Raw genomic sequence first — 23,234 nt, 5'->3', positions numbered from 1 at the left:
CCCTAATACACACACTATCGAGGTTTACCTAACATCCAATACCATCAGCAATAGTAACGATGATGGCTGCGATGCACGAGCTGCCTCTAGATAGGCGGAATACAATACGCAGTATTCACAACCCCACCCAGTTGGACAAGGTACCTGGCAAGGCTTTTTTTTCTTTCCTTTTTTTCCTAATTTATCTCATCACATCATATCACATAGCATACGCACATAACACATGCATGGAGGTAACTGTAAGGCAAAACTAAAAGAGATGGCTAACACAGAGGGTTACCTCTAAACTCAGCCTACCTAACCGGGAGGTTATTTACAAACCACATGGGAGCGGTATGGGAGTATATGTCATACCCTTAGGTAGTTCCATGTACGTAACATCCCGATCAGATATATTTCCTCCCGTTCTCTCAACTTTCTCCCGTCGTCCAAACTACTTCATACTCTGCATCAAGTGATTAACGAATAATTAACACGGCAAACATCGGCACCTATCCATGTGACAGAAAGCGGAAAGCCCCTCGCTCCAGTTTTATATAAAGGGTCGATCGAAATTCAGGTGTTCTTACCCCAAAACAGCTAAATAATCTGATAAATTAAGAAATAAGAAAAAGGAGGGGTCCATCAGAGAGGGGTCCATCAGAGGGGCTACTCTATTGACTTGTCACTTCCCTAACCACTTACACCCAACTGGCAACTACAAAGTCCTACACTTAGGTATACCTAGGCTAGGTAAAGTAGGTACAAGTACTAATTATTGCATTTTAGAAAAGTAGGAATACAAATACGTACACGCGTATTGTATGGGTATTTTAGGTATTTTAGGTATTTTACATCAGACTCCCCCGTACCCGTACCCGTACCCGCATCCACAACTCAAACTTGTCCAGGCCCAAACCCTGCTACCTCTATCTTACAGCCCACTTGCGACCAGCAATTCATTCATTCATTCATTCATTCATTTACCTATTCCTTCAATTTTCCTTTGCGAAGTGTACTTAACATACCTATTTCTATTTCTGACCTGCATATATTTAGGTACAGAACGTTATCTTGGGAGCTGAAGCCTCGTTGTCTTTTTAACGGCCTGTGCTTTTTGCTCTCTGCAATTTCGATCCCTTGTACTTCACATCAATTTTATTATTTCTTCATTCTTTAAGAGGGAGATCGTCCCCTTCATCCTTCTTTCCACTTTCGACTCCACGAACTTGTTGGCCAAAATACATAGCGAAGGACCAACCTTAGAAACCCCTCGCAGTTCATCGCTTTTCCTGATCCAACTTACCCCACGTCGCAATGAGTTGTGAGTTATCTCTTACCATCCTCACCTGCCATCTTAGCCCCCCCCTAATGCCTAATCCAATGTGCCTCCCCTCTTTGATTCAGGGAAGAACAACAAACGTATATCGGCTATGTCCTCATCGATTCGCTCGTTGATGGTCTCAACCCCTTGATCGAAGTGTTGAGTGTATAATGCTAGTCTCAGAGCCACTCCGTACTAATTACACCACGCCCTATAGTAAACGCGATGTTTAGCAGCTTTCGAGGCCAGCCGGAGAGTTACGAGAAAAAGGCAAAATACAGATTTGGCCGAACCCTTGGTGCCGGTACATACGGTATTGTGCGTGAGGCAGACAGCCCCAAGGGCAAGGTCGCTATCAAGATCATCCTCAAGAAGAATGTTAAGGGAAACGAGCAGATGGTCTGGGATGAGTTAGATATGCTCCAGCGCCTCAAGCACCCACATATTGTTCGCTTCGTCGATTGGTTCGAGTCGAGAGTACGTTCTACTACCAAATAAGCTTATACGTATCCTGTAACGGACTTCAACTGACTCAATTGTCTATAGGATAAATGGTACATTGTTACTGAGCTCGCTACTGGCGGCGAGCTTTTCGATCGCATTTGCGAACAGGGTAAATTTACCGAAAAGGATGCTTCGCAGACCATCAGACAGGTTCTCGACGCTGTCGACTATCTCCACGATAGGAACGTGGTGCACCGAGGTATGTAGCGAGAAAAAAAAAAGACACCGCAAGCAGCGATACGGCAGTCATCTAACTGTGCGATTAGATCTTAAGCCCGAGAACCTCCTCTACCTTAGCAAAGACCCCAACTCCGACTTAGTCTTGGCGGATTTTGGAATTGCAAAGATGCTTGATACCAAGGACGAAGTCCTTACCACAATGGCGGGGTCTTTCGGTTATGCGGCACCGGAAGTCATGTTGAAGAAAGGTCATGGCAAACCCGTAGACATGTGGTCATTAGGTGTCATTACTTACACTCTTCTCTGCGGTTACTCTCCTTTCCGCTCCGAAAACCTGCAGGATTTAATCGATGAATGCAGTAACGGGAAGGTGGTCTTCCATGAGCGTTACTGGAGAGATGTTAGTGACGATGCAAAGGACTTTATTATGCACCTCTTACAGCCGAATCCGGATAAGAGATGGACCAGCAAGGTACGTGATACTCAGTTTCTGTCCTGATCCCACTACTCTCATATTGACATTGTTATCTCTTTAGCAAGCACTCAGGCACCCCTGGCTCAGCGGCGAAAACGCTTCGGACCATAACTTGCTTCCCGAAATTAGGGCTTACATGGCCAAAGCAAGACTCCGCCGCGGTATCGAACTTGTCAAATTGGCAAACCGAATCGAGGCGCTCAAGCTGCAAGAAGACGATCCGGAAAACCCAGACTTCATTGACGATTCAGTGGCTCCAGCCAGCGAAGAAGCCGGCAAATCTACGTCATCGAAACAGGAGACCGGCAAGGGCAGGCTTACGCGCGCTATGAAAGGCGCCATCTTCCGCGAGGTAGTTTTAGCTAAGGTCCGCGAGATGAAGGAGCAAGAACAGACTCTCAAGATCACGGAAGAAGTAGAAAAGGAGGCGAAGCGAAGGAGTTTCCACGGTTGAGCAAAACAGAGACAGAATTGTGTTTGGCGCAACTTAGCAATATATTAGATACCCCCTTTCATACTCGGAAGGGCAGCGGCAGAAGTAGGGAAAGGATATCAAGGACAGCGTGGGCATTATTTACCACAACCGAGTCGTTACAGTGCATAGCAGGCGGGAATCGATAGAGGTGGAAGAAGAAAAAGTAGTTGGCTATTCGTTCCGGGGAATAAGAGATTCTCCCCCTCGTGTTCTTTTTTTTTTCTATATCCTGTTCCTTCCCGATATCCGTTTTCGCGTTCGATCAGAGCTCGTCCAGCGTTGGGCTTCTTCAATATTGAATTCTTCGTTTCGTGTCGTCCAGTCACACTCTTGCGGTTAGGCGCGGGTTTATTAAGGCGTCACGGACGTATAGTATAGTATATTGTTCCCTTTTTTTTTTTTTTTTTTTTTTTTTTGTGCAAGTGACCAAATGAGCTAGCTTCAGTTCGGTGACACTTCCGTTGATTCTTCACAAGTTACGAGATGACTTATAAGCTAGGTAGGGAAGTACCTAGGCAGTTTGTTTGGCAGGATTATTGTTTATTTGTTTAATTAGGTAGGGTTGTATGTGCATATATATACGTGTGATAACGTAAATCATTAAATGTACCTAACCTACTAATTCTTTTCCCTTTTCTCTCTCTCTCTCTCTCTCTCTCTCTCTCTCTCTCTCTCTTCCCTCGTCGTTTCCTATCTCCTCTCTTCTCTATCTTCCGTTTGGCGTTTTCCCCGGCAGGGAACAAAACCGTAGGGAGAAGAAGGGGGGAGAAAGAGGGAAAGAGGGAAAGTTGAATGTCGCGGGGGATTAGGTTAGAATTGCTCGTCCCATTCCGTTACAGCGACGTCTGACGTCTGATCCGATCTGAATAACTGACATGTATACACGTACAAGGGGTTTTTTCTTTTTTTTTTCCCCATTTCCTCGTGCCAACTTCATTACATCTTTTCCGATCTTGTTCTTTCTTGTTTTCCTTAGGCGAGTTCACCTTCTTCTTCTTCTCCTTCTCCTTCTCCTCGCAAGCTAGATATATTTGTTGAACTCGACTCCTCCATTTCTCCTTGCGTTTTGGCTGATCTTGTGCCGTCCCGTTGAGGTTGGTTTTTGTTTTTGCTTTTTGTTCTGGGCGGCGGCCTCGTAGCCGGGTATAATAAGATACATAGGTAGGTGGTAGGTAGTTACCACCGGTGGAAGGTGTAATGTAATGAAAAAGAAAAAAGGCCAAAAGTGAAAACGACAGTGGTATACTTCTCCCCATCGATTTTCGTCGCATGCGATTTTGACTCCTAACTCCTAAGCATGTGTCCCCCTACTACCCCCCTCCCCCTTTTCCCTTTGCGTCCTCAAAACATAAGTACATACATGGATGCGGGTGAAAATAAAAAAAGCATTACTGGCGTACAAATATACATAGCAAGAATTGAAATCTAACTAAGCGCGGTCCCATCCCTTCCCAGCACATTGGCAGCCAGGGGGTTCTGCGTCTGGGCTATGCGGCCAAGCCCGTAAGTTTGTACGAAAGCGGCGAGGCCGATTGGGTGCGTTTGCACTGCCAGACCAGGTTCTCGGAGTGGAGAGCGGGTCCTACGCAAGTTCGCCGAGGACCTGTTCTCGCAGGGCTTCGTACCGCCGGCTATCGAACCGCTTCCGCCGCCACCCGTTAGCCCGAAGACGCTCTATGCGCTGCCTCAAGGCCTCGTCGGTACAGCGGATGGTCGAGGCCGCGGATGCCGGTCGGACGATCGCTCTGGGGTTATCTTCCGGGACGGGCGAGTCGGTGAAGCGGTCTCGGTTGCCGGGGGCCGTCCACGGAGGCGTGGCTTGGCTGGATCTTGAACCCGATTCAACCTCGATAGGGAGGGTGCTCGCGCGAACGAGTGGCATTCTACGAGGTGGTAGAGAAGAGGCAGGGGAGCAGTCCCCTGATGGTGTGGGTGGTTCTGACGCATCATCGGCCTCAGCTAGTAAAGCCTCGACTGCATCGCGATGCCAGGATACTTGTGAACGTAAAGCAGAAAGTTGCGCGCACATCCTATTCATAGACCGCGTCTGAAAAAATGCATAGAGATCGAATCTGTCGTCTGCAATACTGTGCTCTTCTGCAGGCTGGGTATCGCGAGGTGCGGAGTGCTCTGGTATTGTAGGTTCGGGTTCGGAAGGTCTTTCCGGTTCTTCGGACTCGAAGTTCGATAAAGGCGCCGACTTGACCTTGCCTGATGAAAATAGGGGAAGAGAGCTATCTGAGTTGTGAGGAAAGATATCATCCTCCCATCCTAAGGTAGGACTATCGGGGCGAATATAGGGCTCGGGTTGGAACTCGATAAGATTGGTCAATCCGGAAAAAGAGACCTTCTTCTTAGCCTTGACTCCCGATTTTGGATTTGGCTTCATCACTGCCTCATCTCCTGTTGAGCATACCGAAGTCCTGGGTGAGGAAAATGTGGTGCTCGAAACTGATGACCGTACGCTAGGCGAGAAACCCGGGGAATGCAGACTCGAGGTAGTAGAGCATGATGACGCAGATCTTGTCTTTCGAGATATGTTTTCCTCCGCGTTCTGTATTAAGGCCTCGGCCTTACTGTAGTGAGTTTGAGCATCGCGGAGTAACCTGGTACGGTAGGTGGATGAACCCGATAGTGGTCTGGCGCATAGTTCAAAAGAAGACGCAGCATAGAAGTGTAGGTGAATTAGGTAAAGCGGTTCCACATCAGATGTGTCTTTGAGGTTATCTATAATCTCGCAGCACCTTGCTGAGCAGGCTCGGTATTTATGGTTGAGATACTTTCGCTTGATCTCATGTATAGCGTTCTTCCACTCCAAAGTTGTGGCCGGAATGATAGACAAGGCTGGTTGGAAGAGAGAACCCCGTCTTGCCGTCTGAATTGCTGGTAAAGATTGCTGTCGACGATGAATAAGGGATGGCGGCGAAGATGGAGTTGACGACGGAATCAGCGATGTCCTTCGGACTGGTTCTGTTGAAGAACTGATGGTTGATTTACACCCCGCGGAGGATGGTAGTAATAAGGGTATTAATCCACTCATGGTTCCTATTGCTCAAGCGTTTTTCCTGGTAAGTTTTCAAAGGTGATGGCGATCCTGTTGCGACAGTAAATGCGCGCCCTGCACCTAGCGAGGGTTCACGTGAATATACCCCCTTTCGTTCTCCGATAGCGAGCCAAGCGAGACAGAAAACCTAAGAGATTCCTAAGATAAAGTCGGACGGTTATGCAAGCTACCGAGAACTGAGGCAGCACGACGAGATTTTCACCGGAGAATCACCCAACAGTGGCGAAGCGCGTGAGACTGTGTACCTAGATATCGAACAAGCTGGAAATCTGTGAGACTGACGGCTGACGATGGATATTCGGGTATGACAAGCGATAGTCGAAGGTCCGGACTAAATGAAAGTTGCAATTCGATAATACCGGAGTGGCCTTAAGTTATTTTTTCCATAACAACTCCCGAAGGTCCCTGACGCGTTAACCGTCCCTGTGGCAACTCCGAAGCAAACCTGTATCGACGACAACGCTCAAGTTACCTAAGTTCTAGAAGAGGTGTGAGGTGTATCCCGAAAAGCTGTCCTGGTAGCGTATTTTCGCTTTTTAATCAACCCTTTAATCCAACAAGGGAATTTGATATCCTGCAAAGTCGGTAGGAAGAATTAATCCTCTTTTTACTGAAATGCTTTTTCCGTTGCTGGTTCTGAACCCCTTTCGTGCCGTTGTGAGGCGGCTGGAAAATACAAAGTCGATAAAACGTAGGCTGGGGGTCTGACAACAAACAACCGCACAATTTTCGAGCGCCTTTCAAGTTGATGAATTCGATTGAGAAAGCAAAAGTCCGAGAGTTTAAGATGACGACATAAATGAAAACCAACGAGGTCAGGTTTACGTACTGTACAGAAGAAGCAAAGTGATGCGGACGCGAAGCAGGGGTGGCTGTCCCCCGTTGACACAAAAAAATACTATCAGAAACAGTCAGAAGCAAAGGAAGGTATTTTTTTAGGGACAGTATTTTCCAACTAAGCAAATAAGGCCAAAAAGAACAGACGGCGTCAGCGAGGCTAAAGAAAAGAGAGATATTCAAAGAAAACATCCGAGTGGTTGTTATTCTCTATTAATCTTACCCAGTCTTACAATTTCCGAGTACCCACGGTTTGGATGGAATATTGATGCCCTGTCTACTGCCCTGTCTCGATTAAGTCTGGGGTATCATGTGTAAATTTGCTTTGATGAGGTCAAAGCATCTGCCTGCAGATGCCCAAGCATAACACAAGGATACTCAGGCGGACCTTAAACTGACCTTGGATTGGTTAGGTTCGTGTGAGGAAAGTGATCAACACCAGCATAGAATAAAAGAGGCCCTCGAAGGCCGGGATTGTGAGATGCTAGAGAGAAGTCTAGAGGGCTAGGGCCGAGAGGGCTCATTACTATGTAGACTCTAGAGGCTGGAACGCGATGCTAGTGTGCAACGGTAATACCCAGCCCCGACCAGCAAGAACCTAGCGTCCAAAATGTTTGATAACCAAGTTCACGATGAAGTCGGGCATTGAAGCTATTCCGTTTTTGTCGACATGATTTCTTCCTCAACCACAAGCTGCGACTCTTTGCTGCGTTGCTGCAATGTTGTCGTACATAATAGACTAAAAGCAGGAGCCATTTATTTCTCTTTGGAGACTAGACTCGTACTATTTAGTAGTAGAACTTAGGTTACGAATACCGAGGATGGAGAATGGAGTTGGCGATGAACCAAAAGGGGTTGAGATCCGAGCGGTGGGAAGAAGTTGAAAACGGCATGGCGCAAAAGAAGGGATGGAATCCGTAGAATTTGTGGCGGACGGGAAAAATAACATGAGAAGTTGTCAAAAAATGTCAAAATTAGTGAAACAGTCCTAACGGTAGAAAAGAGGCAGGGCATTAGTGGCATTAGCGCTACTTTAAGGTCCGTTCCATCCTTGTTTTAACTGGCCGAGATGCATGGCAATATGATTCAAGGTTCATGGTTCATGGTTATCGTTCTTTCCCCTTGCAGAAAATCTCAGGGAACGAGGAAAGGGGATCTATCACAATAGAAACAGGTACCTGACCTGAAAGGCTAACTTGAGGTACCCCTGTCACGTATTTCTTTTGTACACGTTAAGCAACAATACTACACTGATAACTACGGTAACTTATGAGACGGTACCAAACTTAACTAAATTGATTGTCTACGGAGATTTCTCCTATTTTCTACTTTATATTTTCTATTTCCAATAATAGTGTAAATCGAACTTCTTCGATTCTTCCACATACGTACCGGCGTTTCCATACCGGTCTACTTACATGCACTTAGGTCCCTACACGTACATACCGATATGTTTCTTTCCGGTGTACGTGCTTTCGCATTTGTTTCTCAACGAGAAGCGCACGGACGACAAAACTGCAAAGGTGGTACTACCTATGTAGTATCAGCATATCAGCATCTGTACACCGACCCTATGTGATCCGAGTCTAATTCCAAAGTCCCTGTCCCTCACGAGCCCGATAGGAAAATCCTTAGCGTAAAGTCTCTCTTCCTTCCCCCTGACCAGATGTTAGGAAACGGAAAGATATGTCCAAACTCGTAACTTCGATGATACGCTGCTGCAGGAACATTTCCTCGATAGCCAGTACTTGTTGCTGCGATGCAACCCGGACTTGCATATCTTATTAATTACGTCGTAAAGACTGCATTAGACTTAGTGTTATCTGCCGCTGCATGTCCGGCAAGCCTCTAGCGGCAGGGGATTTTCTCGCGTGCTCTGTTCGCCAGCCCGGCGGGAGACCCCCCTAATGGTCCATATCTTGGACACCTGCGTCGTCTCCTGCGCCGTGAACATGGCTTAAGCTTCACGAGACTTGAAATACGTGACCGGCGATGAGGGATTCTGACGATTTCTGCTCGAAAAGATATGCGGGGTGGACTATTTCGTTCTTGGCGACATCGTGATGGCCTCATCTAGAGTACGTACAGATCGTGCACGTCCTACGATTTCCACTCCCCCATCACTATGATATCCTAGTCCGAGCCCTATTCCGCCTTGTTCGCGGCAATTGATGCTATGGTGGACGTTACTGCGCGTCTCCTCTTATTGTGGTTGCATTCTGAAACTCTATTCCTATTCCGTAGAGCAACTACCTAGGTAGTTTCATAAGACGCCAAGAGTCTAACTTCACAGCAGAACCCTTTGCAGAAAGATCGTCAAGTAGAGCACTCGCATTATTTCACCTGTCATCTTACAGGTAAACTCTGCTCTGCAAGCTCGTTGCTACACCGCAACACGGAAACGAATTGGTCGAAGACAGACCATGATCCGTTCCTATTATACACTATATACGGTCGGCCACACGACACAGCTAACGAAGGATATCATCTCGTAGAATATGGATCACGCTTCGTGTAGGATCGACTTGCCTTAGGTACGCTAGTACGATACTATTCGGCGTAGAGTTCATAGTTCTAGCGTGCCAGCCCGCCTTTGGACTCTCATAATACCGGCGCAAGACCGCTTTAAGCCAGAAACTATTCCCCGTTCTGCCATGGAGAGTGGAGCGTCGGGATATTTCATAGGCAATATTCCCACGCGAGTCGCTCCGAAGGGATATTAGACCGCTAGTAGTACGTGACCGCTTTGACGGAATGAGGCTTTACAAACCATAGCGCGCGGCGCGGAGGGATCCGAAACGTAGTTGCGAGAAAGTAGCTTCTATTTACATACCTACCTAGGCACTTACCACTACAGAGAAGGACTTCGATATCTCTTACGAAATTGGCCGAGCCGGATCCTGATGCCCGAAGCGCTTCTAGGCCCTATCTTGCATAAGAGCTACACCAACACTAGGTACCGTTTCGAACTACTGCCGCAATCCTGCCAAGTCTTGTGTCAATACCTTTGAAGTCTACGACACTCAGACCTATGGGTTTCTTGGCCGAGCCAAGTATCCAATTCAGTTCGTACCCCCACGGCAGACAGATCTTGCCTAACCTTAGGTAGATTTCTATGAAGCAAATCACAGATTAGCCGTGATTCGCTCTTTTCAACAGAGTAGTCCTGATAGTAAACCTCATATATCTTTAGATATCTCTATCCTCTTCCTACTCGGAATAACAGCAAAATAGGCTATCTAGATCTTCGTAATTCTTCCAGGTGGCGCATCAGCTTTATTTCGACTTCGCGATTTTGATCTCAGGCATAGATAGTGACGTCCTAATCCTCCTGGTCCGTGTCTCGCATACATATATGCAAGCCTGTCTTGATCTCTCTCTCTCCCCGCATTGCAGAAGCCCTGATACCGGCTTCCCTTCCGCCGCTGCGCTTGTGAAAAGCCCTGCATGGATTTCCTTAGACCGGGCGTCTGAGAGAAGCGGCCCGGGATCGTGCCGCGCGTATACTAGTGTGTAACTAAGCCTGTGAGATATGGGCTTGCAGCGAGGTCGTCGTCTGATGTGCGCTCTGTCTTTGCAGAAACCAGTTGTGATCCCTGGATCTTGCTGGGGTGCGTTCGATCTCGACGATCCCTTTGGCCGAGACTTGTGGTCACTTATACTTTCGAAACGGGAGGCGTATCTCAACGGTCAGGGGGGAATGGACGATATCAGGGTAGAGCATAGCAGATGGATAGCTTACTAGCATCCAACACGTTACATTAGTAGTCTAGGTTATTGGAATCTTGCAGTGCAACTGCCGAACCGATCATGTTTAAGACTTGGCCACGGAAAACAAGACCATTGGACCGCCTTGTTAAAGTCATCCTCTCGGCAACTCAACTCAACTCTCAAAACTCTTGACATTGCTCTCTCTCTCTCTCTCTCTCTCTTAATCTGCCAAAGTTCTTCGCATGCGTAAAGGTTTTAATTCCTGTTCCAGTCAACTAACAACAAGATAGTCAGTCTACTCTATACTGTCGAATTGGTCGCCAGCCATCCTCTCACACAAGCCTGTCCTTATCAAAAGCCCACGAAACTTTCGAGAATCGTAAATGTGATGTACAGTGACTCTCGAGATGGCACTCGCTCTGCTAAGTAGGTATATTATTGTATTAACAATGTGACGGTAACCGTGGATGACAACTGGGAACAGGAACTAGACTAGGTTGACGGGTTACCTCCCTCTCTACCTTGAGTGCAAAAACTTGATCGTATGAATGAATCAGTCAACACCTGCGTTTGCGTTTCTATGGAAAACCTAACGAAATAACTACCGCAGGTAGTCTCTCAAGAACCTATATGACGATAGCCTTAAGCAGGCTATTAAAAGCTACCTAGAGGCGCCTAGATGATGTTTCTCTTGCTACGTAGTCAGCCGAGCGCCATGCCCTTTACGAGCTTAGGTTAGTTAGGTATAGGTAGCTATCCATCGTTCTGCCGAGCGTAGTTAGGCGAGATCGCTCGAGAAGAATCAACTGCAGTTACGAATTTGCGTTTTGAGATGGTAAGAGACGTCTAAAGTCGTACCAACTACCTACGTAGTGACTGTACTTCGCAAACCCGCGATGAGCAGGGCCGCATCACACAATCTATCCCTCCGCTGCAGTCAATAATTCACACGAAGAAATCCTGATACTCCGTTGTTCATTGCAGCATTCCTGACAGGTATCCGCTTGAGTTCCTGCCTTCGACTCCATATAGTAAAGCTATTGATATCCCCACTATCAGTGCATCAATGCAGGCGAGGCAACGCATCGGGCAAAACTGAGATAGGAAATCGGGCATCAGGACTTTATTTTTTTTCTTCGGGTGAATCTCGATCAGTGCTGCGTATGTGCCTATCTATAATGTGTTACGCACTTCTTAGACCGGACAATATCAATCAAAATGTGCTGTGATGCAAGATTTGACATGGCATGGCGTTCCGCGTGAGATATGCACTGAGTCCGGTGTTCTAAGCCGTTTTCCTACCTAATGTATTCGTGCCGGCCATGGATGAGTCCTGGATAGGTATCTAAGTATATTCAAGTGAATAGAATCTATAAGCACGAATTAATACCTCCTAAGGTAAGTAGTCACTAGTGACAGCATTAAAAAAAGTCCTGTTGACTGGTTCGTCTATCATCGAAAAGGGGAGAGAATAGGTTGTACGGATGTACCCAAGTACCTCCCCAAAGAAGGGGGTGGGGGTTGTGCCATGTAGAGATGCACATTATGCGCATAATAGAATTATTATGACGCATTATGTTTATAATGCGTATTATGTACATAATGCGCGACGCATAATGTAATATTACGTAAACGCATGTAAAAATTTACAACCACCAAAAGTTAGTAATAGAACAAACACAACACCTAAATCCACTGTTGAAAAACCCTCACTGACAATACTTCGTTACAATACTTAACCCTTTTAGGTACTAGTGCGCCGGATAATCGAGGGTGTATATTCCGTCATGCGCATAATACTTCTATTATGCGTTATAATGTTTCATTATGCGTTATTATACGCTAAGCGCATTATAAAAAATGCATCTCTAGTGCCATGTGGTCGCTGATTGGCCAGCAGCAAAGACGTACACTTAAGGTGCACTATCAGCGCAAAGCAATTACTGCAATCAAAGCCAGTTTGGCCGAGGTACGTTTTCCCCAGAACCTTTGCAAAAATGAAAAAAAATCACGCACTAACAAATCCCGTAATAGTGGTCTAAGGCGGTGGTTTTAAGTCTACATTAGATCTTGAACACCATTATCGAGAGATGCGCAGGTTCGAACCCTGCAGCTGGCAACTTCTTTTTTTGCTCTTTTTTTTATATTCTATCCTTTTTTTCCTTTTGGTATTGTTATCTATTTGCTTTCGTTTCGCTAGATGATGCGAATGATATAGTAAGGAAGGTTATGATACACATAGCATCAGCAGCTTCTATTGTGTCTTCTTATACTTTTATATATTTTATCACGCATGCCTAAGTCCAGTACAACATGTAAAATGTAAGAATATATATATATATATATATAGGTACCTAATGTAAGAACCCCTCTAGGATAATGTTAGCTACCAGTAAGCCTGCATCATCATATTCTATAAAATCATTCTAGGTAGCTGTTTGCATATAGTCACGATCACTGAACCGTATAAACTAACCAAAATATATACGCCCCCATCAACATCTAGCTATGCGTTCCGAATCCCAATATCTCATCCCATTCCTTTTACTCCTTTCCTTCCCCTTCCCCTCTCCCAGCCTTCCCCGCCTCCCTCTCCTTCCTCGCATCCTCCACCAACCTCGCCGCAATCCGCCTATGTATCTCCCTCCAATTCGAATCGACCTGGCTCTTCACGATCCCCATCAGCAGCTTCGAGCAACTTATCGTGACATCCTCTACCAACTCCAGCTCTCCCTCTCCCTCCCTCTCCTCCTCTCCTCCCCCCCTTCCCTTACCATCCTCCCTCCTCTCCCGTATCGTCCACCTAGTCTCCATAACCACCGCCAGCGGGCTCCGGATCCGCACCCACAACCCGTCGGCCAGGTCGACGAACTCCTCCGTGCTCACGACGCTCGAGCTCCACACCGGGTTCGGCACGTGGTCCACCACCTCGTACACCCGGACCGCCGGGTCCCCGACCGGTTGCACGTCCCGCGGGATCTGGTACGCGGTCGTGGCGGAACCGCCGCTGATAGTGGTGGTATTGGGGGAGGAAGAGGAGGGAAAAGAAGAAGAAGAGGAAGAAGGCAGGGCTCGATGCGACACGTAGTGCGGCTCGCATTGGAAGAAGAAGTCGTGGTCGTGCAGCAGCGATATGGCAGCCGCCTTGCTGACGCCCGCCGGGATCGAAGACCGGTTGACGAGCTTGCTCGTTCCTGTGAGGACTGGAGTTGGGGAGGGGAGGAGCGGGGAGTTAGTTAGCTAGTCTTGCTTGAACTGCTCGAACGAGGTACAATACATGATTACCTGGCTAGCAACCTAAGGTAGGAAGCTAGCTAAGACATAGGGGTTTGCATGTATAGGTGTGTATGTGTGTGTGATACAAATAGAAAGGGGGTATAGAGAATATGGACATATGGCAGCAAAAGCGAAAGCGAAAGCACTAATGCATGCTGACGATGGCGATACTGATCATCACGCTCGTGGGTGGTGGCGGCGCTGCGGGGGAGAACAGGAACAGGAACAAGACGGAGGGGAAAATGCGAGTGACAAATCGGAATTTAGACTATAAGGCATGACTTACACGACATTATTTCCCTGGATATAGCTACCTAGGTAACTATCTTGTGCTGCTTAGGTTAGGTAGGTAGTTATCCCATTCCCGTAACGTGCGTGTTGTTTCTCAAATCCGTGACCGCGAACAAAATAGGTAGTATGTAAGTCTAACGCGAATATCGGCAAGAAACAGACAAAAGGTAGGTTAGTTGACTAACCTAAGTCCCTACTAAAAGTAGCTTACAATATTTACCCATTACATTTATGTAACACCTTTATATGTAAGTACCTGTCTTAGCGAGCAGGGAAACTCGGATACCCTGACATCATAAACCATAAACGGCTAAAGAGGAGAGAGAGAGAGAGCTATCGGATCGTATGGATCGTATGGTTGTCGTGCATCCCCCCAACGTTGCATTTCGTAGCGTCTCCATTGCGGGTATAACTTATACTAGATTATACTGGCTTATACCGAACTACCTTACCTACAGGGCCCTAAATAGCACAATCCGTCTCCGCGAAACCCGTGAACAAATATGCATTAACTACCTCTACCTACCTAAGAATATAAGACCTCATGCTGTCCTGGTATCAGTTGCAGCACAGTACAGCACAAAACACATATCAAAATCATTACGACATTATCACCGAGAAAATAAAAGCAATCCGTTTCGGAAAATAATCATTAATAATACTTTCATTTGTGACCTTCGGGGTAGCTTAAGGAGTTTATTCTCTCTCCCCCCCCTTATGCCTCTCGTGCCTCTGTTTCCTAAGGGTATCTCAAGTATGGCCAGCATCCCCGATTCACATCGCAGTCTCTTTCTCTCTGCTTCTTTCTTTCTTTCTAAAAAAAAGAAAAGAAAAAAGAACTTTTTTTTTCTGGTTTGCTCGTATACCTGCTTTGCTTGCTCCCTACGCCATGCCATCACTTATTCATTTCCTCTCTCCCCCTCCCTGTCGCCCTAGTCGTCCAATATCACGACCTGGTCCGTCTGCATCCGAACCTTACCGGCTGCCATCGCCTTATGATACATAGCCTGGGTCTGGTTCTTAGCTGGTACCTGGCCCTTAGCCTGGTTTTGCTTTAATAGCGTCGGCGAGCGCGTCAAGAGCCGCCTGACGCTCTCGTCCACCGCTCTGATCAAATCTGCTACCCGGTGGTCTGGCTCGCACGAAGCCGAGTTCAGTAGAGAACGCCAGGATTTATTATCTGCGTTCCAAACCTTGTCGAGCACCTGCTTAAACTCGTCATCGGGATTCTTCATCGTACCAGGTTCCTCGCGGAGTATTTCCCATTCGACACCGGCCCGACGTTTTCGAAGCCGAATCTGTAACGTCAACCGACGCGGGACGTGCGAATTCCTGGTCGGAGGAAGATAGTAGCGTATATTAAACCAATCCATATGCGCTACGAAAACCTCGACACGACCCTGATTGTTCATCTCGAGGGCACCCCATGAATTTTCGACTGCATCCAGAGCGCGATGGATTGGTAATGTGCTCGACAAGAAAAACGGTAGCTTTTCGCAACGGAGATCCGAATTGACCAGATGTCGGAACAGATCTAAAGAGCGCAACTGTGGGTTGCCCTTTTCGAACAACAACCTAGTTGTATTAGGACCCAACTCTAACGTCGCCTTCCAACGGTGACCATTCTGCTGCGTCGTGGCACCCGTCTCCGATTTTAGTCGGTCAGTATAACTAACCACGATCTTTGTAAGGGTTATCTCCTCGCAATGGATGTCCCTGTCGCTTTGACGTATCGCGTCGATGCAGTCGGCCAGCCTATCGATGGCCCGTAGGCGATGGACAAGTGTATCTAGTATTGTATCCCCGATTTTCTCCTCCAAACGGAGCGCAAATACCCCCAGCCGCCTGCTGAATGCCACGTCTCGTTCAACGTGTCCTTTAAGTAAGCCAAACCTAGAAGGATCGGAAACCTTGATCCGAGCTTCGAGGAATATATGCAACGAGTCTTTTTGCAGTGATGCGTTTTCTCCGGTACCGTCGACAGCCATCAGATGACGGTCCGAAGTCTGCGGTTTAGTAGACGGGCCACTGGCGCCTCTAAATACTACCTGCACGTAGTCGTGCGCCCAGGATGCAATTCGCCGGCCAGATTCGTTCGACTGGGGCGATCGCAATATATCCGAAAGCCGTAATAAGATAGCTGGAATCTTTATGCTCGGTGGAAGTGCATAGTTGGTTCCAGGGTAAATAGAGTGTTTTACTCGCCGTTGGTGGAGGGACCTTATGTCCGTTATATGGGATATGATAGCGGCGGTAAAGATAGTTAAGTTAGAGAAGAACTTGTCTTTGAAGTTTGGCATGTAAGAACTAAGCGGTAACTTGGTAAGTGATAAGATTCGCGGGTCTCCGGTAGAGGGAGTATAGCTGCGCAATAATTCGTTAGTCGTAGACTCAAAAAGGACAATACCACCAAAACTTACACTCCCGTCAAACACCATGTGTCCCCGCTTAAGCTCAGATTTACCATCAAATACCACTGGTCCGTCCAACCACGCCGCCTGAGCCATACGAGTTGACCGACTTCCCGTGACTTCAACGCTTCCTTTACAGCCTCCGTTTTCACGGGTGCTTTGCAAACAAACCAGCCTATACTCTTCCCACGTCGGATAATTTCGTTGACGACGTAGTGGCATCTCACATTTTCTACACAAGTAACCCCGTCTTGAATGGGATCTTTCGAGTACCAGTTTAACCTTTGCTCCTCCTTCCACGCCATGCTCGACTGCGGCTTCATCGAGAATAACCCGGTAATCGGGCTGACTCTCACGGTTAGATAGTGTTTATATCCTATCTGCACCTTGAGGGATGACTGTGACGGGTCATCCTTCCGTATATCCAGAGCAAGGCCGGCTTCCCGCTTGGCAAAGCGGCCATTCGGTTTTAATTTGGCGTATATCGAGCCAAGAATATATTCAATGTGTTTTCCAATCACGCTGTTCAAAAGATCCTCCGTCGAAATAATCGCATCGTTAAGTGGAATCCCCACGTCCTTCACCTCCTTGTTATCCCTGAACCAACGTAACGTGAGATAACTCGTCGATTTAGGGTCCTCGGGTGCGCCTGCTTTTCTGCCGCTGTTGACACCTAGGATGATCCAGCTTTTCGGGCCCTCTGGCGGGTAGCGGCCGACCCAATATTGGATTGCCAAAGCCCGATTGAGTCGCTCGACCTTGAGGGTATCCACCCACCGGCCCCTGCTCAGCTCGAAAGCCTGGCGTACGTATTCCGTGATCTTGTGAGTTAGCACCAACTCGTGTAGGAATTTATAACACCCTTTGAGACCATCTTTCTCTAGAACTTCGTTAACTTTGCTTTCCAAGAAAATCCTCAGCGAGTCGGATAGCTCAGATGGTGCCGGGGCGAAGTCGAATCGGAAGTCAATGAACCAGAACTGCTTCTCAAAATCCTCGTCGGCTATGGTGAGGTCTACCTCGAACTCGCCAGGAACCTTGAAGGTGACGCGCCCGGAATCGATGGTGTAATCTCGAAAATGGTAAGGGATGTTATCGTAGTCCTCTAAGTTGAGCCGAATCGAAAGTAGAGTGTTGAGATTCTCGATCCACTGTAGCTGCTCCTTTGGAGTTAGAGGGGGAGGATCTATGTAGCCGAGGTCCGGCATCCAGGGGGCCGTTCCGGTAGAGAGTACGTGGAGAGCTGTTCGCAGGTCAGGATTCGGGAGTCGCGCAAAGGCTAGGGACCATCGTTGATCCGCCAGGATGGTTATGATATCGAAGTACCTCTTCTGCTCGTTTCTAAAAAGAGAATGTATATCGATCAGTTTGCTGACAGATGAGGCGTTCCGGCTCCATCTCGCAATTACTATCGCTTTTACCCATTCGGCATGTTTTTCCTGGATGAAATTAAGAAGTCTGGTTTTCTTGCTGAGATTTTCGGGTGAAGTATCGTCTGTAATGACAGGAGCATGAGAGGAATTGCCGTTGGCAGCCGAGGTCGGTGCTGGCATTTTAGCTAAAGCAATTATCTCGTCTGCTAGTTGATTATGGGTTTTCTGGGCGAGCCGCGACAGCAGCACGCTCAAGGGGATGAATCCATCCGTAATATGCTTTATTTCGTCCGGGAGGTCGTTCATACGCGACGGGTTAGAGCTTGTTCGCTGTACCAGTGCCGCGTTTACGCCGTCGCCGTTCTCCTTCCCATTTGCCATGGAGCTTGCCCCGTTACTGCTTCCAGCTCCAGCCCCGGTAGAAATGCCATTGTGTCGGTCAGGCGCGGATTGAGCTGCATGATTCCCGTTACCGTTAACAAATTGACTATGGTCTCTGTCATGATTTGTGTGTAGCGACGCCCGAACGCCGTTCTCCATCATGACGACACCGGGCATCATATGCCTCGAACCCCCTTCCGCCGGCGCGGCGCGAGACTGGAGTTGGGCTCACCAAGGCTTCTGGGTTGTCGATCGGAAAACAAGCGGGAGATGTAGATGCGACGATGCTCTGAGGCATGTGTAGATTTCGTCGGCGAGGAGAGGAGAGGAGGGATGCGAGATATCTCTTCGATGCGGTCTGGCTCCTTTTTTCCCTTTTTTTTTTCCTTTCCTTTCTTTTTTTTCTTCTATTATCTTTGTTCTGTTCGCATGGGGAGGGGATTCTTCTTGGTAAAAGTTAAATAAGTCGAGGGATACGAGGATCAGCAAAATAATAATGCCTCTCTAGTCCCTTTAGAAAATGAATGGTATTCGGTAGTGCGTGTATAGAATATATGCGCAAAGCGACGGGGAGGATGGTATGTAGTGTAAAAGGGAATGGCGGAGACGCGATGCGTAGTAAAAAAAAAAAAAGTTCGTTGGTATAAAGAATGGCGAGAGGTGGAATGAGTTCATGCGTAAAGGAAATCGTCGAGGCGAGGCAAGGAAAGGCGGGTACGGATGACGGACAGAACAACAGCGACCAGTGCGTTCTTGCCTGAATGCGTCTTGGCGTGACTTGGACTTACCTACTAGGTCTCTACCTGTATCTACTATGTAGGTAGTTGTGGTACAAAGCACCTGGGCACTTAAGTCTTAGGTAACCTCAGGCTTGTCAGGCTTGTCAGGCTTGCTCAGGTAAGGTTCCAATTTTTGACACTAGCCACATTTAATAGAATCTATCGCAGCCGGGGACAGGGGGTAGCCTCATCCTACCTACATGTAGGTATGTATAGGTACCTAAGGTATACGTATTGTACGTATATGTAGGTATCAATGATGCATATACCCGTTCACCGATAAGTATAAGTAGGAGGTAGGTATCTTGAGTTGTAATTCAGTTGATGCTTTATTATGAATTACCCTTCTTTTTTATAATAGAGAGCCCATCTGTTACTCTTTAATTCCTTTATCCCCACAAGTTTGAATAAAAGCGTAGCTACCTCTAAGGTAGTAACAATATTTAGTGAGTTCTTCTTTATTATTCACCGGAACTCTAAAGTCCAACAATCAAGAAACCAAGACTTGTTCTCCTCATCCTCATCCATGTCACGTCATGTCATGACATGTCGTGTCTTGCATTTGGCAGTATTACATGCAACCAACTAATTGACTACTTTGCTTGACTCCCGACTAACATTGTACCTCTCTCAAGTTTGTCCTTTTTTTATATACTACTATACATGAGCTCGCTACTGCCGTGTTACGCAGGACTTATGGCCGCAACGGTTAAGCCGAGCAGCGGAGATGGCTTGGGGATGGCCTATAGGAACCATCCCGTGACCGGAAGTCGCTGTCGAAGCACTCCCACACCATTACTACCGTAACTTGTAACCTAGAGAAGTCTTTTAGGAACTATAGCATACAGCCTTTGACAGGCCCGCTCGTCGACCATCGTTGTAGTATTATAGTACACTATTTCATAATCCGAATACGAGAATAAAAGAAGCATTAGTAGGTGGTAGGTAGTAGCACACCACCATCGTCGATATTGCTTGCTCGTTAAGGGAGGTACTAATTGAGTTTAAAAAAGGTTGCACACCTCTCTTATAACTTGGTCAAGAAAAAAAAGAAGGAATAGACAGAACGTTGAAATATGAAATATGAAATATGACAAGACTACATATTCATTGCCAGCTATAAAATAAAGAAATATAATAATAGTATCGCATACCCCTGAACAATTTGTCTTGGGAACGCTTTAATAAAGGAATACATAGTATCTATCAGTGTGGATCAGACGCCAACAAGTACCTACCCAGTACAGAGAAATGAGCGGGAGGACTTTAATCTACCACTCTCGGTGTGCTCCGGGGGTGGGGCCCCGCCCCTCGGCATAGTTTACGGCCAGCAGGTTGTGACGTCGAAGGTGATGAGGTAAGTGTGAACTAACACCAGCAGCACCAAAGTTAATAATAATAAAGGTCTTTAACTTTTTAACTTTTCGAAGCTTTATAGAAACATATCACCAACTGAAATAAACAAATAAATTTTTTTCCAAAAAAATTATTTGCGTATAAAACAGCCCGGGATAATAATCATGTCGACAGGAAACTTCTCACTAGCTGCTAAAGTCAAGGTACGTGTACATGATGTATCACTTTTATAGCGGCATATACCTGGTTATACCTATATATCACAAGTAACGCGTACCATTCTCATCTCACTAAGCTGACGTTTGGTTCGGTTTTGGTTTCGGTCAGCTGCCGAACGGCAAGCTCATGCCCCAGCTCCAGCTCGGCCTGTACATGATGAGCCGCCAGGAGGCCAAAACAGCCGTGCGGTGTGCTCTGGCCGTGGGCTACCGGGGGTTCGACTGCGCGCAAATGTACCGCAACGAGAGGGAGGCGGGACAGGCCATCCGGGACTATCTCTCCGGCTCCAACGGCAGCGCGGCGGGGGACCTCACGCGCTTGGATGTATTCTACACTTCGAAGCTGGCGAGCAATAGCACCTCCTACAACGCCGTGCGCCAGTCTATACGGCAGTCTGTCGAAGCTTGCGGGCTCGGATATATCGATTTGTTCCTCCTGCACAGCCCGTACGGCGGTCGTGAGGCGCGGTTGACGAGCTGGAAGGCCGTTGAGGATGCGATTGCCGAAGGGGAGATCAAGTCGGGTGGTGTCAGCAACTACGGAGTCAAGCACGTTAGTTTTCCGTCTCCCAAACAGAAGGCTTAGCCTAAGCAAGGGCCTTCTTTACGTAACTAACGTCTAGCCCGGCCGGTTCAGCTAGAGGAACTCATGGAATCAAAGCCAAGGATCCACCCGACGGTCAACCAGATCGAGGTCCACCCCTTCAACACGCAGACGGAGATCAGGGCCGCATGCGCCAAGTACGGCATCGTCGTCGAGGCCTACGCTCCGCTCGCTCGAGCTATGCGCATGAGACATCCAACCATCCAGAAGCTTTCGAACAAGTACTCGTGCACGCCTGCGCAGCTCATGATTCGGTTAGTTGCACCCCACACATATTAGCAAGTTCTATTCCTGCGTTAGACAACCTATATTAACGGCACATAGGTGGTCGCTGCAGCATGGACTCGTCCCTTTGCCGAAGAGCGTAAAGCGAGAACGCATGATTGAAAACGCCCAAGTAGGCGGCTTTGAGATCTCCGCGGAAGACATGAAGACAATGGATAGTCTGGATGAGAAACTAGTTACGGATTGGTAGGTCACACGTAATCGATCTCACGGCCTCCAAATCTATACTGACACTAGTCCATAGGGATCCTACTGATGCGCCTTGAAACGGTAATAGAGTCACAAATCACAAATGTTAGGTTGTGTCCCGTTTGGTATTATTCAATATTTTGAATCCTAAGCCAAGTAAGTAATAGGGGGAGGAGGTTCATTACCTAGGTAGGTACCACTTCATTGTTTATATAGCTACCTACCTAAACCTTTTCCAACCACCTATAAACGAACGTATATTGTATTGTATATAAGAACCGGGTATGACATCGCCCAATATATCAAGCATATTCTTCAAGCAACTCAATATCAGGAGAAAAGAATTTCCCCTTCTAGCGGTAGAAGAAACATCTACGTCACGCGCTCTATAGAATCTCGTCACGACTACGGAGAAACCAACAGCGCAACCCCCCAAAGGCAGCAGCATCAACAAGACAAAGTCGCCTATAATGAATGTAATGAAAGAAAGCCCGAACAGCCCGTCCAAACCAAACCAAGCCTACGAACACGGCCCACAAAGGGCCACGTTACGAGCACATTGTGAGAAACACCCCCATTGTCTCCCGAACACCTTCTAAGCGGGCTTATCTCCTCCCGCCTAGGCCAAACAGCGATTCCCTTAACGGAGTTGTTGCAGCCTATTAAGAGAATGTCTCTCAACAGGAGGATAGAAGGTACGACAGCCAAAGCTCAACGGCAATGCCGTGCAATACTTACTTAAAATGACGTCTGGCGCATAGACACAAGCTCTTGAAAAACTCTGGAACCTGCTCGTCAAAGGAGGAGAATGGATAGTTGGTGGTGGCTATTCAACTTTCTTCTATATGTACCTCCTATGAACTGCCCTCGTTTCCCCGGTGCTACGACAAAACGGTATACCTACCTGCCTACCTCCGGGAGAGATTCAGGATAGTTACCACGAACAGTTAGCTACCCCGGATACGTGGCTATTGACGCAAATGCATCACGCTGCCAGCAGCATGGGATAACTCTTCAGAAGGGCCGTCCGAAAACTACCTAATCCACACCATCACATCACAACCACGACAGGAGGAAAGTGTACCTAACCTAAGCTAGCATCTCCTCTCTCCGGCGCTCAGTCGGCGTCATCACCAACTATTCCATGGTCGAGCAAGCCCCTTCGTTTGCAATTAGCTACCTAGCTATCTACCAAGATTGATTTGTCTCCCGGGAAGTTGCTTCGCCCCTAAGCCCGAAGCACCCACCCCTTCAAACCTCCTCGTACCACGTATAATCCACAGCCAGCCAGGGGTCCCTACAACGCTCCGTTCCACCACCACCACCACCGCTCATGGCCCAGGCACCCGCACCCACGACCCCCGGAACGGATGCTAAAAGCAAGGCCGATCCGGAGACAAATGCCACCCAAGCCAAAACCTCGGCCAGCGGCAACTCGAACACCATCACCACCTCCACCGCCACCTCCTCCGCCGCCGCCGCCAAGCCGTCCTTCCTCGCCAGGCGACAAGGCGAGGAAGTC

General features: G+C 47.6%; 6 protein-coding genes across 6 annotated transcripts; 2 read left to right on the top strand and 4 right to left on the bottom strand.

Annotated features, from left to right (window-relative positions):
- The first annotated feature begins 1,307 nt into the window (after nucleotides 1-1,307).
- On the top strand, nucleotides 1,308-3,343 carry F4812DRAFT_108666 (calcium/calmodulin-dependent protein kinase 1). Its single transcript, XM_047929322.1, has 4 exons — nucleotides 1,308-1,780; nucleotides 1,850-2,006; nucleotides 2,074-2,459; nucleotides 2,524-3,343. The coding sequence occupies exons 1-4, from the start codon at nucleotides 1,529-1,531 to the stop codon at nucleotides 2,914-2,916; spliced, it is 1,188 nt and encodes a 395-aa protein (XP_047788020.1). The 5' UTR covers nucleotides 1,308-1,528; the 3' UTR covers nucleotides 2,917-3,343.
- A 340-nt stretch (nucleotides 3,344-3,683) lies between these two features.
- F4812DRAFT_437214 (uncharacterized protein) lies at nucleotides 3,684-4,275 on the bottom strand. Its single transcript, XM_047934906.1, has one exon. It carries the CDS (start codon nucleotides 4,206-4,208, stop codon nucleotides 3,771-3,773), a length of 438 nt encoding a protein of 145 aa, XP_047788019.1. The 5' UTR covers nucleotides 4,209-4,275; the 3' UTR covers nucleotides 3,684-3,770.
- Nucleotides 4,276-4,519: 244 nt separating this feature from the next.
- On the bottom strand, nucleotides 4,520-5,977 carry F4812DRAFT_461398 (uncharacterized protein; the record flags this gene model as incomplete). Its single annotated transcript, XM_047937859.1, has 1 exon — nucleotides 4,520-5,977. The coding sequence occupies one exon, from the start codon at nucleotides 5,975-5,977 to the stop codon at nucleotides 4,520-4,522; it is 1,458 nt and encodes a 485-aa protein (XP_047788018.1).
- Nucleotides 5,978-13,093: 7,116 nt separating this feature from the next.
- On the bottom strand, nucleotides 13,094-13,828 carry F4812DRAFT_461397 (uncharacterized protein; the record flags this gene model as incomplete). Its single annotated transcript, XM_047937858.1, has 2 exons — nucleotides 13,094-13,752; nucleotides 13,822-13,828. 2 exons carry the CDS (start codon nucleotides 13,826-13,828, stop codon nucleotides 13,094-13,096), a joined length of 666 nt encoding a protein of 221 aa, XP_047788017.1.
- Nucleotides 13,829-14,687: 859 nt separating this feature from the next.
- Nucleotides 14,688-19,079, bottom strand: F4812DRAFT_437205 (MED14-domain-containing protein). Its single transcript, XM_047934905.1, has 2 exons — nucleotides 16,537-19,079; nucleotides 14,688-16,480 (listed from the first exon to the last, which is right to left on the bottom strand). Exons 1-2 carry the CDS (start codon nucleotides 18,459-18,461, stop codon nucleotides 15,049-15,051), a joined length of 3,357 nt encoding a protein of 1,118 aa, XP_047788016.1. The 5' UTR covers nucleotides 18,462-19,079; the 3' UTR covers nucleotides 14,688-15,048.
- Nucleotides 19,080-20,410: 1,331 nt separating this feature from the next.
- F4812DRAFT_108434 (aldo-keto reductase family 1 member E1) lies at nucleotides 20,411-21,861 on the top strand. Its single transcript, XM_047929321.1, has 5 exons — nucleotides 20,411-20,619; nucleotides 20,744-21,187; nucleotides 21,272-21,492; nucleotides 21,563-21,709; nucleotides 21,768-21,861. Exons 1-5 carry the CDS (start codon nucleotides 20,581-20,583, stop codon nucleotides 21,787-21,789), a joined length of 873 nt encoding a protein of 290 aa, XP_047788015.1. The 5' UTR covers nucleotides 20,411-20,580; the 3' UTR covers nucleotides 21,790-21,861.
- The last annotated feature ends 1,373 nt before the right edge of the window (nucleotides 21,862-23,234 follow it).

This window comes from Daldinia caldariorum, assembly GCF_022478825.1.
Source record: "Daldinia caldariorum strain CBS 122874 unplaced genomic scaffold F4812scaffold_14, whole genome shotgun sequence".
NCBI lineage: Eukaryota > Fungi > Ascomycota > Sordariomycetes > Xylariales > Hypoxylaceae > Daldinia > Daldinia caldariorum.
Note: the sequence above shows the minus strand (reverse complement) of the source record. Positions and strands in the feature narration are given on the sequence as shown.